Genomic DNA, 18,786 nt, shown 5'->3' with positions numbered 1-18,786 from the left:
GAGCGGCCACAGGGCTACCCCGCCAGCTGCGGACGCGACCCGGTGACTGCGGCCGGCTACCTGAGCCCCGCGACGCGGTCCGACCCGGCCGTCCAACCCGGCTGTCCGACCCAGCCGTCCGTCCCGGCCGTCCGACCCAGCTGTCCGACCCGGACGTCCTACACGGCTGTCCGACCCGCCGGCCGACACTGCTGTCCGACCCCGCTGGCCAGCATCAGTTCCGCGAGGTCTCAGACAAGGCGACACACGCTTCCGCCGGAACTGTAGGCCAATCATAATCCACCGATCCATAGAGATAGTGCATGTCGCCTATGAGGCATTGTCACGTGTGTGCCGTTATCTGTGTCGTGTACGTCAATACAAGTCCGATGTGTGTTTGTGCTTTCGCGTGCTACTTCTCCCTTTTTCTGGAGTGATCCGGCCCCAATAACATCACAAACTGGCGAGCCTGCCAGGATTCACTCGTAAATACAGTGAAAGGGGCAGTTTCGCTTGAGCGCAGACACACATTAGTAGACGGCACCATGGATTTAGAGAAAATCACAGCTATAGGACTCCAAATAGGATTGTCAGGCGCAGAACTTCGCAGATGGATTGAGGCCGAACAGGCAAAACAAAGGGACGAGAGAGCTGCGGACCGAGAGGCAACCAAGGAAGCTGCTGAATTAGCGCGCTTAGCTGACGAGAGGCAGCGTGAGATCCTCCAGCTAAAGCTGCAGCTTCAGGAAGGAGCTCGGAATGTGCCGGCAGCGGCTTCTGAAATTTTGGCTGCGCCCAGCACCTCCTCGTCATCCCTCAATCCACAGAAGTTACTTCCTTTGTTCGACGAGAAACGCGATGACTTACACGCGTATTTACAGCGATTTGAGCGCGTAGCAACAGGGCAGGACTGGCCACAAGAAAAATGGGCTCTTGCTGTGAGCATGTGTCTAACTGGTGAAGCATTAACTGTGATCGGACGGATGACTGCCGCCGATTCATTAGATTACCCGAAGGTAAAGAAAGCTTCGCTGCAAAGGTTTCAATTCACGGCTCAAGGCTACCAAGAGAAGTTTCGGAAGGCACGAGCAGTAGAGGGCGAAACTGGAAGACAGTTAGCAGCAAGAATTTCAGCCTATTTTGACCATTGGATTGAGATGGCTAATGTGCCTAAAACATATGAAGGTCTACGAGATCACATGATCTCTGAACAGTTTCTGCGTTGTTGTGAGCCAAAGCTAGTCATTTTCTTGAAGGAGCGAGAGTGCAAATCCCTTGACGAACTTGCTAGCTTGACGGATCGCTTTCTTGACGCGCAGAACTGAACAAACTTAGGAAAAGGTACCGACAACACAAAGGATTTTGGTGGGAAAAACATTGAAGCTCCCAGGAAGCCGCAACTTATGTGCACCCTCTGTCACCGGTTTGGACATTTGGCTCCTGACTGCCGTGCCCCGCCTAAGCGTATGCTGAAGTGTGAGTTGTGCGACAGAACGGGACATACAGCTGAAAATTGCCGAACTCGGTACGGGGACAACAAACCAAGTTCTGCGTGTGCATTCACCGAATATCGACCAGTCCGGACTCGTCCAGTGAAAGAATCAAAGCGTCCAGGAAAGAAGACTCGCCGATCAAGTGACAGCGACGACAAGAACCCTGGGAATGCTGTAACTTTCCTCATCGACGGGATGCCAGTGGTTGAAGGCCGGCTGCTGGGAAAAAGTGTTCGTGTACTACGAGACACCGGTTGTAATACCGCAATTGTCAGACGAGAACTAGTTCCAGAGATGTATATGACGGGAAGAATGAGCAACGTTGTTCTTCTGGACGGCTCAACAAGTTACCTGCCTGAAGCTGTCGTACAAGTGCACACGCCGTATTTTTCAGGCGAGTTAACAGCGACATGTATGGATGAGCCCCTCTACGACCTTGTTCTGGGAAATCTTCCAGGCGTCAGAGGACCATATGATCCAGATCCTGACTGGAAACCCCCCGATGCTCCCAACGAGGAGTCGTCGTCGATAGGGATGAAGCTTAATAAGGCGCCTAGGAAGCTTCAGCATGCATCGAGCGTGGCTGAAGCCAAAACTGAAGAACAAGGCAAGATTCGTCCCTTGTGCGTTCCGACAATCGTCTTACGTGACGTGACAAAAGGACGACTCATTGAGGAACAGCGGAAAGACCCCACGCTGAAACATAGTTTTGCCAAAGTAAGCAAGTCGTTTAATTCGGGAAAGGGCCACAGTTACGAATTCATTGAAGAAAAAGGATTGTTGTATCGCCTTTACCACCAGGCCACTGGCAGAACCTTTAAGCAGGTGGTCCTACCAAAAGCATTTAGACATGGCCTATTAAAATGGCTCATGAAAACAGCATGGCAGGACATAAAGGTATCAGGAGAACAACCGATCGTGTCCTACAAGAATTTTATTGGCCAGGTGTGCACAGAGACGTAAAACGCTTCATGAAGTCGTGCGACAAGTGCCAAAAGACAACCGCTAAAGGGAAAGTACAGGCCGCTCCATTTCCTCGTCAGTGTGTGCTTGTGTGTGCGTGCAAGAATACAAGTTCGTTCAGTCCTGAAGTCTCAGAAGCGCCGACACAAGACCCTCCGAAGTCTAGAAAGCGCCGGGGACCAGGACAGCGGAAACAAGCCCACAGAGGAGCGCGCCAGGCACGTCAACAGAGTGTTGCGTTGGAGTCTCCTTTTGCAGGGGTATTCTTTTACTGTTAACTACATAAAAGATTGTGACAATGTCGGAGCTGACTACTTGAGCCGAGACGCGCGTGATCACCTGTTTATATATCAAAATGTGATTAGACATTGCGACATCTCAAGTGCTTAGTATTTAGTTGAAAGAGAACAGACTTCTGCGTTCGTTCTTTAACTGGATGCAATGTCCTGTGAACAGGATGTGTCGTGTGCTCATATGAACAATCGGACAAACGTACATGACAATTTTCCTTTCTTTCCGTTTCTCATCCCGCGTCCTTGTGTTAGAATAGTTGTGAACAACTTTCTCGAAAAGGGGGGTATTGTCATAATATATGGTGCGCGGGAGTGCGAAGCCTAAACATATGAAGACAGCGCGCCGTGCGGTGGCGAAGAGGACCATCATCATCATCAACACCAATTTGGGAGCGCCGGCAGTGGCGCCTTAAAAATCGTGGCGCGAGAGTGTGGCCCGTGGCCCGTGGCGTGAGCAGTGCGCGAGGTTCGGCGGTCGACGGAAAATAGCTTCCTCGCTGGGCGTCTGGCCCAGAGGAGCTATCGCCGCCCGCGCCAATACGCCACACCCGAAGCAACACTGTCGCCTGCTGGGAGGTTACCTCGCCCCGCTCTTCCGCTGGGCACTGGTCCAGGAGGCTGGCGGTCCTGAACCGGGGCGGTCGAGCGTTCGGGTGAGCGGCCACAGGGCTACCCCGCCAGCTGCGGACGCGACCCGGTGACTGCGGCCGGCTACCTGAGCCCCGCGACGCAGTCAGACCCGGCCGTCCAACCCGGCTGTCCGACCCAGCCGTCCGTCCCGGCCGTCTGACCCAGCTGTCCGACCCGGACGTCCTACACGGCTGTCCGACCCGCCGGCCGACACTGCTGTCCGACCCCGCTGGCCAGCATCAGTTCCGCGAGGTCTCAGACAAGGCGACACACGCTTCCGCCGGAACTGTAGGCCAATCATAATCCACCGATCCATAGAGATAGTGCATGTCGCCTATGAGGCATTGTCACGTGTGTGCCGTTATCTGTGTCGTGTACGTCAATACAAGTCCGATGTGTGTTTGTGCTTTCGCGTGCTACTTCTCCCTTTTTCTGGAGTGATCCGGCCCCAATAACATCACACTGCCATATACTACACCATATTCCTCAGCCGTTCTTCATACTGAATTTTAGTGCGAGCTTCCCTCACTTCAAAACTAGTCAAGCCCATATCACCCTGCACAGCTTCATTTGTAGTCTTCCCATGAGCGCCCAGTGCGAGGCGTCCCACTGACCTTAGGTTGCCATCGAGTCCTGATTGGGCGCCTGATTTAAAGCAAACAACCGTGTTTCCAAAAGTAAGTCCTGGAACCATTACGCCTTTCCACATACCCTGGAGCACCTCATACGTATTGTATCCCTAAAGTGCTATGTGCTTCGTAAAGGCTGCATTTCGCTTCCCCTTTACTGTTATTGTTTTTCCATATTTCCATATATTTATTGCCTTCGTTTATCCCTACACAAAGATATTTATATTCTTTTACCCAAGGTATTTCCTAGCCCTGTATTGCCACTGTCTGTTCACTGTTCTTATTGAATACCATAACACCTGATCTTCTAATGCTAAATTTCAGACCTAAATTCTCGCCTTCCTGCCCACATATATTAAGTATATGTTGCATATCACTTTGCTTGTTAGCTAGCAACACACTATCGTCCGTATGAAACAAACCTGGAAGCTGCTGCTCTATTTCTGCATCTATGAGAGATTAAACCCGATATTATTTCCTTCTAGCACCCGTTCCATCCTCACCATGTACATCATAAACAGCAGTGGGGATAAAGGGCACCCCTGCCTCAGTCCCTTGTTGATTTGAACTTTCTCCGCGCTTCTCATCCCTTCCCATTCAACGCAAACTGTATTTTCTAGGTAAATCTCTCTCAAAAGCTGTAGACACTCGTCACCTAAGCCTTCCCCTTCCAGAATATCCCACGAAACGTTGCGGTCTACGTTGTCGTAGGCTCCTGTAATGTCTGAAAAGGCTACATATAACGGTCTCCTTTCTACTGTGGATATTTCAATACACTGAGTAAAGACAAATAAAAGTTATTATCCAGACATCTATCTATTCTAAAGCTATTCTGAAGTTCTCCCGAAATGTCATTATTCTCTGCCCATGCTTGCAGTTTTAATTTAATTGTCTGCATTGCTAACCTGTATATTACCTATGTAATGGTCAATGGTCTATATGAGTGAATTCTACCTTTCTCCCCCTTACCTTTATACCTAAATTAAATTCATTCTGCTTTGTTGCCAACTGTCTGGTATTTGTCTATCCTTTAAACTTTTTTCTACTGCTTTCAACAGAGCTTCCTTACTTTTTGGACCTAGTTCATTAATCAATCTAATGGGAACCTTGTCTAGCCCTGTGGCTGTGCGCGTCAGAATTTTCTCTTCGGCATTTTTCTAGTTGAAATTTGTCAGCACCAGCTCCTTTTTCATCCAGTTCTCTTTCATGCTCTTATTTTTTTTTTCTCATGTACAATCTTGTCATTGCCTTGGAAAGAGTCGGCTGTTATTTTTTGAAATGTAATTTAAGGCCGCTTCCCCTTCCAGTTTGTTTCCATCTTCTTCTAGGACAAGTTGTTGTATTGTTCCAGACTTCCTGCCTAATAATTTCCTTTTCTGACGTATTTCTGACAACCAACATTCACTTTCACCTTTTATCTTTGCTTGCCCCAGTATTCTAACCATAGTTTTTTTTTTCCTGTTATATTTCCCATTTTCTGGCTACTTCATCCAGTGGCAACAGCACCTCTTTTGCCTGTCTGTGCTCTCAGGTTTCTTTCTGTCATTCGGCGATCACTTCTCATATCTCCCTGTTCCAACAGCTTTTCGGTTTCTTTTTTCCTTTCCAACAAAGATGTTGCTTCTCTTTCCATATTTCTGTCATTATTACACTTGGAAGCTCACTCTATTTCCACTCCTTACTAGGCCATTTGCAAAGTTCTTCCTTGATTCTAGTGTCTATATTTGTTATTTGTTCAGCGCTAAAATTTGGACTGTTCAGCGTTCAAATTTGGACTGGCCATTTTGTGCTCCTTGCTCTCTTTGTCAACTGCATATCCCATTTTCAAAATGATGCGTTTATGGTCACTCCCTATGCTGCTATACCCTTCCTCGTCAATGGCCATTTCTCTCAACTTATCATGAATTCCTTCTGTCATCAGACAGTAATCAATGGTCGATTGATTGACTTTCCACATGGTCTGCCCGTTGCACTTGCACGTATTCACGATAACGAGGCTATGTTGCTCACAAAGGTCTAGCACTGACTTCCTGCTGTTGTCAATATAGCCATGTAGATTCTGTATGTGGGCATTCACGTCACCTAACAGGATAATTCAGGCACCATTCGTGAAGCACTTAATATCGGAACCTAGACATTCTACTAACTCTTGATTCTTCTCTCTGCAATTATTTCCAGTCCACAAATACGTTACGCCCGGCCAAGTTTTCTTTCCACTCATTTTACATGATAACCAAAGATGCTCTTGACATTTTGAATTTACTCTTTTCCATTTGGCTCCCTGACGGATGAGCATTCCAACTCCCCCTCCCTTTCTTTCCGACTTAGTTCTGTTGCACCCTTCCCAAACATAATTCTCAATAACTGGCGGCTCTTCCGAGTCTCTAAGGTGCGTTTCTGTAACCGCATACACCCTTATTTGTTCTCTACTTAACTGCTCCTCAATCTCTGCCCATTTTTCCTTGCTTCTGCTGCCATGCATGTTTACGTAGCCTATTGCATGGCTAGCTCTGTTTCTTCTTTTCCTCCTTTGTCTCTTATTAACAGCGATGCTATTCTGAGGTTCCCCTAGGGGACCTTCTCCATTACTACCTACACTAGCCTCCTCATCGCCCGTGCCCCCCCCCCCCCCCAAAAGAAAGCAACCACATGACCAGCAAGTCACCAGCCCACTTCTCGTCCAAGCCTGTGACTGAAATGGGTCCCGTCTCATTGGAATGCACCACACCTTCTCGCTTCCCTGTTTACTTCGACTACCTCAAAGCCTTTCTCTTGGCTCATTGTTCATATAGCCTCATTAGCAGCCGCTACGGCTCTTTGTACGTTACTGTCACATACAGGCACCTCCAGCACCTTGCACACCACGATCTGCACCTGAGGGGACAGCTTGCGCAAGTCCTAGCCCTGTCCATTTTCTGTTGAAGTAATTTGGCCTACTATGACAAGGTTGCATCTGTGGGCATTTTCCGCAGGCTTTGCTTTTGCTCGCACTATGACAGCACCCAATGTCCATTCTGGAAATGTCCCTACCGCCACTCTTTTGTCACCCGTCACCTTCTCCACAACTGCGTTTGAGCACCTAGCCAGGTTAGAGTCGCCGGCGATAATCATCGTTTCACTCTCTCCTACCTCTCCCTGCTTCCCTTTGTCCTTTTCCACGTGATTCGGACTTGACAGGAGGCAGTGACCCCTGCACTCCTGCTTTTTTTGTGTGGTGGCCTCAAGGTAGGTGCCATTCTTTCCAGCTACCCCCTCCCCATGTTGGACGCATTGGACTACATATCTAGCTCATTTTCGAGCTCTTTGACCTGTTTGAAAAACTTACCCTGGAAGGCCTCCATTTTCTTCAGCATAGCATCAACATCAGAGTGTCTGCCGACTGACTCGATTTCCTCTCCATTATCATCCGTCCACTCATCTACCTTGAGGGGCCCCCCCGCACACTGCACGCTTTACCGTCTTTCTTGCCATGTGTTGCACTTGGCTTTTCTCAATACAAACACCGAAGCTTTCAGAGCACGTGCCTTCTAGCAAATGCTGATACACACAGAATCAAAATCCTTAAAATGCTGCAAAGTAATTATCACCAATGTTTTAGAAGCAATAAGTGCCACACCGACTTAAGATATGACACATGTTCACACTTGTTCAAACACGCAGCCCTGCCCTCAGTGTCCTACCAAAGCAATATTCCCAATAACAATGCACACACACTACAACCACTAACAGCTAATAGTCTTGCGACTTCCAAACTATTTAAAGGCTAAAAAGGCTTAATGTCCCACACGATTGCACGTGCTGAAACATGTGGCATGAAAGGACACTCTGACTATCCTGCAAAACTAAATAGACACGAAACACACCCCTGCTTACGAAAAAGAAAAAAAAAACTAGCCAAATACTATTTAAAAGCTAAAAAATCAGCAAATCAAAAAAAGAAGCAAGCTCAAAGCATGCACCAAAGCTTAAGTTTTTGTCACTGCCACGGAGCCCTGGAAAGCCACTTCCATCCGCCACAAACACAATCACCTTAACCAGACCCACTTTAGTGGTGCCCTCTGTTAGATAGGTAAGCCACGTTAGTGTCGTCTATGGTGTTAGTAGTGCCACTGTAAATTAAATATAACTAAACACTACACACCACATCAGGAACCTAAAAATTTCATTACCTTGACATGGTCAAAAAATCGCTGGAGTTAACCTTTAATAGTGAGGCCATTATATCAGTAGTTAGAAAATTGTTTCAAGGTTCCTTTGAAGCTGCAATATAATGTAGTAGCTATGTCACAACTTCTGAACTGTTCACAAAAACTCTTTCTTAAGAAGTTTTTGTATATCGGTATGACATTACTCTTTGTGAAATGTTTCTTTTTACCACATGTTTTGGAGCACAGAAGTAAGTACCTCCTTACATACACTCATTTAAATAAAGACTGCAGAGGAGTGTGGATTTAGGGTTAGGGTTTATTGCTCACTTGTTGCAGAGTTTCCATAAGCCGCTCTTTCTGTGTCACATTGCCAGGTGCGTTTCCATTACCAACAGCATCTGCCAAATGGCACAAGGTCCTGTGGAAGGAAGTAACCAGTTGTGCTTTAAAAACACAATGGGCCCCTCAAAACGAATTTTCAGCTTTTAAAAGCTATAATAGGCATTTACAGGCACAAAGGACAGAAATAAGCATCTATGGGAACAGAATAAAGTGAGTGCTAAACCATTTCTTAGCCCATAATTTGGGCTCATGCAAACAAAAGGCAAGGCTGTGATGTGTGGAAACAAGTAGAAATTTGCCTATAATCCAGTCTCCGCTGATGAACATAACTCACAAGGCTTTTAATTGTCAGGCCATCCATCTTGTCAAACAAATATCTACACTTGCCAATAAAAGAATGATCATGAGAGTAAAGTGAAGGCACCGACTCCATTCAAGCATAGTTTGGACATATGTTCTCTGTCTCTTCCTTTGTCAGTGGTTTGTAGGTGACAATTTAAAACAACTTAATCCCTTAACTGGGGAATTTTTTACTCAAAAAGAAATACACCCTGGGGAGATCTTTTCTCTAAATATTGTTCTAAATAACAAAGATTATCTTTTAAAAACTGGTGCTCTAGAAATAATTACAGAACTTTATTTAACATCGTGTTACACTCTTTTTCACTTCACAAGCTCGTGTGAAAAATGTTGAAGCACAGTGCAGCACTCAAGGGCATGTCACAGTCCATCTGTGGTCTTCCTTGGAAAACATAACTTCTTACCAGCTCCACTGTCATGCCATTCATTGGAATTTGCAAGTGTTGTGACTGACTTTTCCAAGTGGTTCTTGTCATCTCAGTTGCTATTTTTTGCTGTCAGAGTTACTGTCAAGCTCCAACACATCAGTAGTGCTGCAGTTTCAATGTCTGTAAAAGCTCTTTGCAGATTCCATGTTTGGAGGTGTGGCACAATTCACGCCAAAATCTAGTTTACGTGCCCAGGAAGCCGCGCATCTGTTGACTCCCCATGACGTGCTCCCCACTTTGCTGTTACAAAAGCCAAGTGGCACCATCTGGAAAACAAACATCTCAGCTCCGCTTGCTATGTTTTTCTGAGACATCGCATAACATATTCTGCTTTAAGAAAATTGTTTCCTTTGAATCGCTCCTTTCAACATGGCGAAAGTGTCCTGCACCTGTCGCTAGTGCTCCCTGCGGTGTGGTCGACTTGGCGGCGCATCTGCAGACGCGCTCCCAACAAGTCCAACATGCAATGTCTAGTTAAGGGGTCAACCCTTTGAGGGTCGCATTTATTTTATTGTAGTTATAAATTTCTCAAAGTGACCTTTCAAGAAAAACAAGCAAATAATTTTTGAGGTGAAAGTAAAATGACAAGTTTTTTCATGGGTGGAGTTTTACACATGGTTTATTGTTGAATACATGGGTAAAGTAGCATAATTAATTTTTACAAATGTAATAAAATTCCCACAATTTATTTTTATGCTTTAAATAGGTTTGAAACAGTTAGAGCCCACACTTTAATATGTTTCATTTCATCTCCAGCTTTTATCATGTGGGAGGGTGCGATCCCAGCAAGGATGGCAGTGTGAAGGCCTCTGAGCCATGTTCAAACCAATGACAGAGGGTCAGAACAATGAGAAATGAAATCAGTCATTAGAGAACACGGCCCCATGTGGCCCGCACTCGTCAGAAAAATAAAGCGAGTGAGAAATTCGCAGTAACCGACTGTTAGTTCGCTGGATGAGATTCTCTCAGTTCTCACAAAACGAGATGCATATGTGGCAGTATCATCGGTTTCCGAGCGCCTGCCTGTAGACAAAGTAATGGCACGCTTACAAAAGAAGCCACGCTGGCAAGCATCTCACAGTAATGGTTAGACTGATAAGAAACGAGATGAAAATCACTCTTCCTGACATCTGTGACTCGAAACAAAATGCGCAAGAATTACGATTATAAAGTGCACACGTGCAGGCATGAGTGTACAGCAGTACTTGAGGCCAAGCAGGAAACTACCGTAGCTGCAGCGTCCATAAAATGAAGCAAAAAAAAATCTGTTTTGTTGGAAGCTGAAAGGTGGCAGCACAGTAAAGTTTTTCTATAAAAATCACAGAAGGTTGCAGCACCTCCAGAGCAACCCTAGGCAGCACTCTGCTATAAAAAGGCACTTTTTTTTTTCCAAATGTTTGATTGCCAGCTTGCATGTACAGCCACTTCGAAATTGTTTCCACTGCCATACATGTATGGCAGTGACTTTCAAAGGGTTAAGTAGACGTGGGAAAGAGAACTGACTGCATGCTTTAGAGACATGTTTGCAACTTTGCAATTACTTTGCAACAAACACGCAGGTGGCACCTTCAAGGTCGGATGCAGAGCCGACTGTCAACTCTCCTTCATTGAAGCCAGCCTTGATGGTGGTCAAATCGCCGTCCACGGAAGAAGAAGACCTCTTTGCTGTAAACAGCCTGCAGCCTGTACCAGCAGAAGCCAGGCACAAGCCATGCCAAGCAGTGCCAGCTGTGGCCACTACAGCTGGGTCACAGGTAAACACTGTTTTCAGTTATGATGCCGACTGAATGTACAGGCATTTCTCTTCACTCACAATGGTTACACTAACATATGCATTTTGTAGTTGATTGATTGGTCATTGTCTTGTTAAGCCTAATTTGGAAAGCTTTGGGCTGACAGATACCACGTGAAATGCCATTCAGCTTAACAAGACTCAAGTTGCATTAAAAACGTAGCCACATTCGTGGTGATAATTTTTTATGTGAAAGTTCCTGCTGCGCTAAATACTCTCTGCTGGTCATATGTTTTCTCCTCTGCCATAAGCCTGGATATTTTGTCGTTAGCATGATTACTAACCGAAAATAAGTTCAAAGCAAGTCTTGGTGGGAACATTTATTTCGTGGACAACCTTTTTTATAATGAGATAGAGAAATTGTTTCATTGGGCAGCTACTCAAGTCATTTAAATGAAATTTCTTGCTTTTAAGAGAAATGTTAACTTTCACTTACTGCTTGCAGGAGATATTTTTGACTTAGGCCATCGGCCATTTAAAGAGTAAGGACACAAAATTTTTGAGGATCTGTTTTTTTGTGCTTAATCATTAGCTAACGACTCAATAATCATGATAAAGAAACTCATTTGCTCCAGTGCGTAGCGATTTATTTATGTGCTTGTGTGTTACAACCAGTCACAGTTTCGATTCAGAAGACTGTTTGGGGCCCAGTGACATACGTGACATGTTTTGTAAACAAAAAATCACATGAGCGTGCATAACTGTGGCACACGCTGGTGCACCCCTCGCTCTGTGCTTCTTTCATCTGCTGGTTTGTTGCACATGTGCTCCAATTAACTGCGGTATATGTATTTGCTTGGAGGATGTAGTCGCTGCAATATATTAGATGTGAACGATTTTTGCTCCAATGCTTTGTACAGCATCACGTCATAAGGTGATGATGGAAGCAGGGACAGCAGCCACTACATTGGCGCGCGCCTCACATTGAATGCAGGGGCTACTCCAGTTGCAATTCATAGCATTTGCCACAATACCTTTATATATACTAGTATATATATATCCTAGCTTTAATTCGATACATGCAACCAGTTACATCCACAGTTGCTGACCATTTATTCAGACCTCACGGGGACTGCAGAAATGTCTGAATAAACAGGTGTCCGAAAAAGCAGATTAAGAAAAAAAAAAAGAAATCCTTTATTTTCACGCACTTATTCGGGCTCGGAGTAGGCTTGAAGAAATCATGAATGCTCTGTTGCACGCTGTTTAGTTTACACGCAATCAGATAAACCTTAACCTCGGAAAGGTTCGTACGGTCACTATAGGCTGCTGAAAGCACGGTCACTGCTTGTACACACTCTGCATGCGACAGCAGCATAGCACATGGTGCGTCATCTTCCGACTCGGAGGCATCGTTCGGCGGTGCAGCAGAAACCTGACGAATGATCTCACCATCATCGAGTTCTGCGCATGTCAGTACAGCAGTGTCAGCACCTGTGAAACTGTCAAATGAGACTGTGTCCGGAATCGCACTGTAACCACTGCGCAGCTCTCGGCAGAACATTTTTGGCATCAGTAGGGAGCGCATCGGAAGGCGACAAATCCTAGGCCTTCCGGCACCCGCTTGTCGGCATTCCCCAGCGCAGTCTGCGCGGGCACTGTCGGCGCTATGAGACACTTGACGCGATGTTTCTGTATGCCGCATTGTATCACCACAACCTCGACACAGCATACAAAGCAAACACCACCACGCCGTCACACCAACACCAGTCGCAAACAAAAAACATGGCTTACTCTCAACATCGAGCACGAAGAATGAAGCAAATCGGCTGCTGGATTGTCTTGACATGGCTTACTAAACTGAGACTGGAACTGCTGTAACCACGAACCAGGCAGAAACAATTATGATGAGCGGGGATTTGCAGTAGCGCCACTTCATGGGGCAGCAAGGAGTCTCCGTTCAAAACAAAAATGGCATTCAGCAAGTTGAACCATGCACCGGTCAGAGTCGGTGCATGGTGCTCTCGATCGAGTTGGCTCAAGGAGTGTCTGAAAAATCAGACGAGAGGTTGCAAGGTGTCCGAACTTTCGGCAGTTGTTATACGTTATGGTCTATGGGGAGAAGGGTGATGCCGCAAAGCAGACCGAATAATTGAGCATGTCCGAATTTTTGGAGTCCGAAAAATCAGTCGGCGACTGTAGATGTGTGAAATACTACGTCATTGTGTTCATATTTTCCTTTCTTTTCTTTTCTACTTAAGGCTGTACGTTTCAGCATGTAAACATTTCATTGCGTACGTGCATGCAAGTGTCATGATGTAACGCTTTGTCACACTTGTGTATTTCAATTGTGCTACATTGTTATTGAAGCATGCCCAGGTCCATCTGTGCATTGCAGCGTACGGCACACAACTTCATTCACAGGTTGTGGTACTACACTTATCACAGGTGCCAATGTGGTCGCTGCTGCGCAACAGAAAGCTGAAAGAGTCCGCATGCTTATTTTTTTGCTTGACTGGAAGCTTACCATTATCGTTGAAAAGGAAGGTGTGTAATCAGTGCATTTTACCAATGCTGACATATAAAGCGGGGCAGAGACTTGCAGACTGACAAAGAAGCTTGAGAACAAGTTAAGAACCGCGCAAAGAGCGATGGAAGGAAGATTGCTAGACATAACGTTAAGAGACAGAAAGAGAGCGGTTTGGATCAGAGAGCAAACAGGTATAGACAACATTCTAATTGACATCAAGCGAAAAAAATGAAGCTGGGCAAGTCAGGTAATGCGCTGGTTAGATAACCGTTGGACCATTAGGGTTACAGAATGGGTACCAAGAGAAGGGAAACGCAGTCAAGGATGGCAGAAAACTAGGTGGAGCGATGAAATTAGGAAATTCGCGGGCGGTAGTTGGAATCTGTTGGCGCAGGACAGAGTTAATTGGAAATCGCAGGGAGAGGCCTTCATCCTGCAGTGCACATAAAACAGGCTGATGATGATGAACAGGGCGACGGATATACATTGTCGCCACCATTTTTCTTGAAACAGTTCATGTTACTCTCAACTGTTTCCACTTGTTCTGCATGATGCCATGCCTTTGAGATCTGATCTCTTTTGGTTGTCGTTGGCGTGTGTGGTCGCTTTCAGTGCTATCATATATTTTTCAGATGTAAATGCCAGTGGTAGGGAACAAAGTACAGCTAAAAGTACTACATGCTGTCCATTACTGATTGCTAGCTCAACCTTACTTGTTTAACTTTCAGGTGGTAGAGGTACATGGAGTACCACCAGTCTGTGTCGTATGCCAGGTGTGTGGCATCGGCTCAGAATTAAAGCATAATGGAACCGTAGCAGCAGTAAGAGACGTCGTCTCTGAAGGATATGCGAGTTTAAAGTATACAGAATAACATAATCTAATGTATCTTTATACGTCTTTTACCTCACTGGTTGCTGTGAACCTTGTTAAACTTTTTCATTAAACATGACCTCGGGAACCTTGCCACATGCTCATTATTGAGTGGCTTCTTTTTACTGTAGTAGGTTAATGTGATTACTGCCACTGTCATCTTTTTATTGCCAACCCTAGGAACATGCTTTTTGTATGCTTCTCTTCTTTCCTATTAGTTGTTCTTTTCTACTCGTCCCCCATGTTGTTGAACAGGACAATGTCATCTGCAAATCGAAGGTTGCTGGGATATTTGCCGTAGACCCTTCCTCTCAAGCCTTCCCAGTTTAATAGCTTGAATACTTCTTCCAAGCACGCAGTGAATAGCATTGAAGAGATTGTTTCTCCTTGTCTGGCCCCTTTCTTTATAGGTATCTTCCTACTTTTCTTGTCCCGCAGGGGCGTCTGCACAAGCAGGCGTTTGGTGTGTTGCGACACCACGTACCCGAGCACAGGAGGTTTGGAACCTCCCACATTTAGCCGTGCATGGCTTAGCCATGTCTGAAGAAACAGGGATCCTGGGGGTTGAGCCGACGCTGGGTGTTTGGACCTTTAAGGCCGCACGGAGAAGGCAGCACACCTCTTTGGCCTCTGCTTCTCATAGACGACACCTCCAGACTGACCCACCTGGAGGAAATCGGCAGTCGCCTTTTCCTGTCCTCCTCACCAATCTTTGTCTTTCTCTCCCCCTTTTCCATTCTTCCTGTCTTCTATTCATTTCTTTTAACTTCCTAGCTTTTGGGCGGCAAGGGTTAACCTTGTGTAATATATCCAGTCTTCGGTGTGTGTGTTTGTTTGTGTGTGTGCGTGCACACACACACACACACACACACACACACACACACACACACACATATATATATATATATATATATATATATATAAAAGGTTATAATGGGAGTGTACCGCTGGCGTACACAGAATAGAATTTTTCTATTCCTGTGACGTTCCCAGGTTGGTATCCGAAGTGGGCGGCGGGCACTTCTGCCAAATACAGTAATGCTACATATGGCTTCTAGTTTCCTCCCACTCCCTGATCGCTCCCTGAAGAGGGCACGCACCGATGAAATGTTTAACTTTCTCATGAAACCAAAAGAAATATTTTGCAAGTACTATGTAATACATAGTCAACATGAAACCAAGACAGTCCATACAATATCCCCATTTGTTTTTACAAATGTCTGACAGAAGCAATCGGCTCTGGTTACAAAGTAACTAAGATGGGAAGCGGCGACCTTCTTCTGAAAGTGCGTGACAAGCTTCAATACAGCAAACTAACAAAACTTGTGTTTGGCGACATTCCTGTCTCTGTGGGCCCCCACCGGTCATTTCTGATGACGACCTCCTTGAACTCAGTGAAGTGAGCTGTTGGATGGATGGCAAGACCAAAACATGGTAAAGGTGCAGCAAATTATGTTAAGGTGTGATGACAAGGAAATTCCAACAAAGCATGTAATAATTATGTTTGGAACAAGTGAACTACCTGATTCAATAGAGACTGGATATTGTAAACTTCGCATACGACCGTACATTCCCAATCCGCGCAGATGCTTCAAGTGTCAGCATTTTGGGCTTGGGTCTCAGAGCTTCCAAAGGGCATGCCACTTGTGCAAAATGTGCATCTAAAGACCACACTTCAGACAACTGTTCTTCCACAACCCACTGCGCTAACTGTGACGGAGACCACCCCGCCTATTCGCGATCGTGCCCATCATGGAAGAAAGAAAAACAAATAATCGAACTCAAGGTCAGACTAAACATTTCTTTCCTAGAATTGCGCAAGCTTTTTTCTGTTCACAATCAATCGAATTCGTCCTACAGTGATGTGACATGCCGGGGGGCAGTGTCACATGCTCCAGCGGCCACCCGAGTCACACGGAGTGTGACGGCGGTTACGCCATCAGTCCCCTGGCAGGAGCAGCCACTGCTGTTTGCTCCCTGCCACGATGGGCCAGCAGACCTCCGGGCCTGCCAGTCCCAGGGCCACTGCTCGTGCCCACTCAGCAAGCATGCTCGGCAAACATGACTCCGGCGTCTTAGACGCCGAAGGAATGGCGTAGCTCCGTGGAGCGCGCCAAGAAAAAAGAAAAATCCCGTATCGCGGGGCCTGGAAAGGTCTCGTGAGCTAACTGAATTGATTTGACACACACACCTCAGGGCCACACAGATAATGCATTGGAATGTGAGAGGTCTAATACACAATCTTGATGACATTAAGGAACTCCTTCACAAGTTTAATTCAAGGGTGCTGTATGTGCAAGAGACACACCTCAATCCTTCATACACTAACTTTCTCAGACAATATGCCATTTACGCAAAGATCGCAATGACACTTTCGCCTCGTCAGGCAGTGTTGCTATAATAGTTGATAAGGATGTCGCCTGCCAGCATTTACATCTGCAAACGCCCCTTGAGGCAGTTGCAATCAGAGCCATGCTGTTTAATAAGCTAGTCACAGTTAGCTCTCTGTACATCCCTTCCAGCCATCAACTTTCCGGGACAGAGTTTCAGAGCTTTATCGCAGAACCCCCCGAACCTTACATTGTAGGAGGCGATTTAAATGCACATAACACCCTCTGGAGAGATTCTCATTGTGATACTAGAGGGCGCTTATTAGAAAACTTCCTTTTATCCACAAGTGCATGCTTACTAAACAAGAAAGAACCCACATGCAACAGCTTAGCAAACAAAGCATTCTCATCTATAGATTTAAGTATCACATCATGTATGCTCGTGCCATACATGGAGTGGAACGTGATCAAAAATTCATATGGGAGTCACCACTTCCCAATTGTCTTAAAAGTAACAAAAGGCTATGAGTGTTCGCTACATCTGCGCCGTTGGAAGGTTGACTGTGCTGACTGGAAACGATACACAGAACTGACACATTTGACTTGGGATGGCATCTGTACTCTCTCAATCGATGATGCAGTGTCATATTTGACAGCATATATAGCTGATGCTGCATCAATATGTATCCCTGAAACGAATGGATCGCCCTCTAAACGACGTATTCCTTGATGGAATGAGCAGTGTACGGAAGCTCGCAAAAATCAAAATAAGGCTTGGAGTTGCCTTCGCGACTCTCCAACTACCAAGAACTTCATCAGCTCCAAGAAAATAAAGTCTGAAGGTAGAAGAACGTGCCGCCATGCCAAAAGGGAAAGCTGGCAAAAATACATCTCTAGTATTAATTCATATACAGACAAAAGAAAAGCCTGCAACAGGGTAAACAAAACAAAAGGCCACGAAACTCATGCTCTACCATTGGTAAATACAAAAGGAGACACACTTATTGACCAAGCTGATTCTCTAGGGGCACATTTTAAAAAGATTTCTAGTTCATCCCACTACAGTCGAACCCGACTATATCAAACTCGCAAAAAAAGGCCTATCAGTTGGATATAGAGCATAATTCGATATAAGCCTGCTAAATAATTGGATGTCATAAAAGCACATATCATTTATAAAATCACTTTATTGATGGAATTAGCTTAGTTTCGCATGAAATAGTCCTGCATTTTCTTCTGCTTGGCCAATTTCGCTGCCAGCGACGCACGCACTTCTCCACATTGTCTAAGGAGTCGGAGCAGCTGAGGCCGCAACCTTCCGCATTCGCGCAAAAGCACCGGACTAGTGCGAGCGCACCAATCACTTTGGAGGACGTGGGCAAAGGATCGTCGTTGCTTTCCTCATTGGGCCCAATTTCACTTGTGCTCGGTACGATATCGGCAATGTAGTCTTTGTTTTCGGGCTCTCCTGTGGTCGCAACACCATCATTTGCGCTCACAAACTCATCCACCGTTGATTCGTCAACAGCTTCCGGAAATTCTGACAGCTCGCTCCAAAATGGCAACACCGGCAATGACTTCGTTGCATTCATCAGAATTTACAGTCATCACCGAGCACGCAGAAGCCGGCACGGCTGAAGCAATTTCGCATGAACCACTCGTACACGGCCGTGCGTACGCGTCGGGCGCCACGGGCACGGGGTCGCGAGTTTGGTGCTTTAGGCCTAATCTCCCCTTATTTTTCAAGCTCGTGCTGAGAGTGCTCCTCGGAATCTTGCATCCTGCGGGGACATCCGACTTGTCACCGCGTTTGACCCAATTTATGATTTCGAGCTTCACGGCGAAAGACGAATTCTGCCGCTTCATCACGGCAACAGTGCGGGAGAAGGCCCACAAGACTCGCACACAATGAACCAGAAAAGCAGCGAGACCATGAGCGAGACAAATCGCACTTTCGCCATCTTGCACGACGAGGACACAAGAACCTATGATTGGCTGTCTGAGCAAGCGCCACGTGTGGGCCAGGATCATTTTTTGCAGGGGGTTGTCAACGGCTCG

General features: G+C 46.0%; 1 protein-coding gene across 2 annotated transcripts in view; it reads left to right on the top strand.

Moving 5' to 3' along the window:
• Positions 1-18,786, top strand: part of LOC142560922 (uncharacterized) — a 384,720-nt gene that overhangs the window by 336,397 nt on the left and 29,537 nt on the right. For both annotated transcript variants that reach the window (XM_075673344.1, XM_075673343.1), the window contains exon 25: positions 10,825-11,019. In XM_075673344.1, coding sequence (XP_075529459.1) covers positions 10,825-11,019 — 195 coding nt within the window. The remainder of the gene's footprint in view (positions 1-10,824; positions 11,020-18,786) is intronic.

This window comes from Dermacentor variabilis, chromosome 10, assembly GCF_050947875.1.
Source record: "Dermacentor variabilis isolate Ectoservices chromosome 10, ASM5094787v1, whole genome shotgun sequence".
Classification (NCBI taxonomy): Eukaryota; Metazoa; Arthropoda; class Arachnida; order Ixodida; family Ixodidae; genus Dermacentor; species Dermacentor variabilis.
This window is presented reverse-complemented; position numbering and strand designations above follow the sequence as displayed.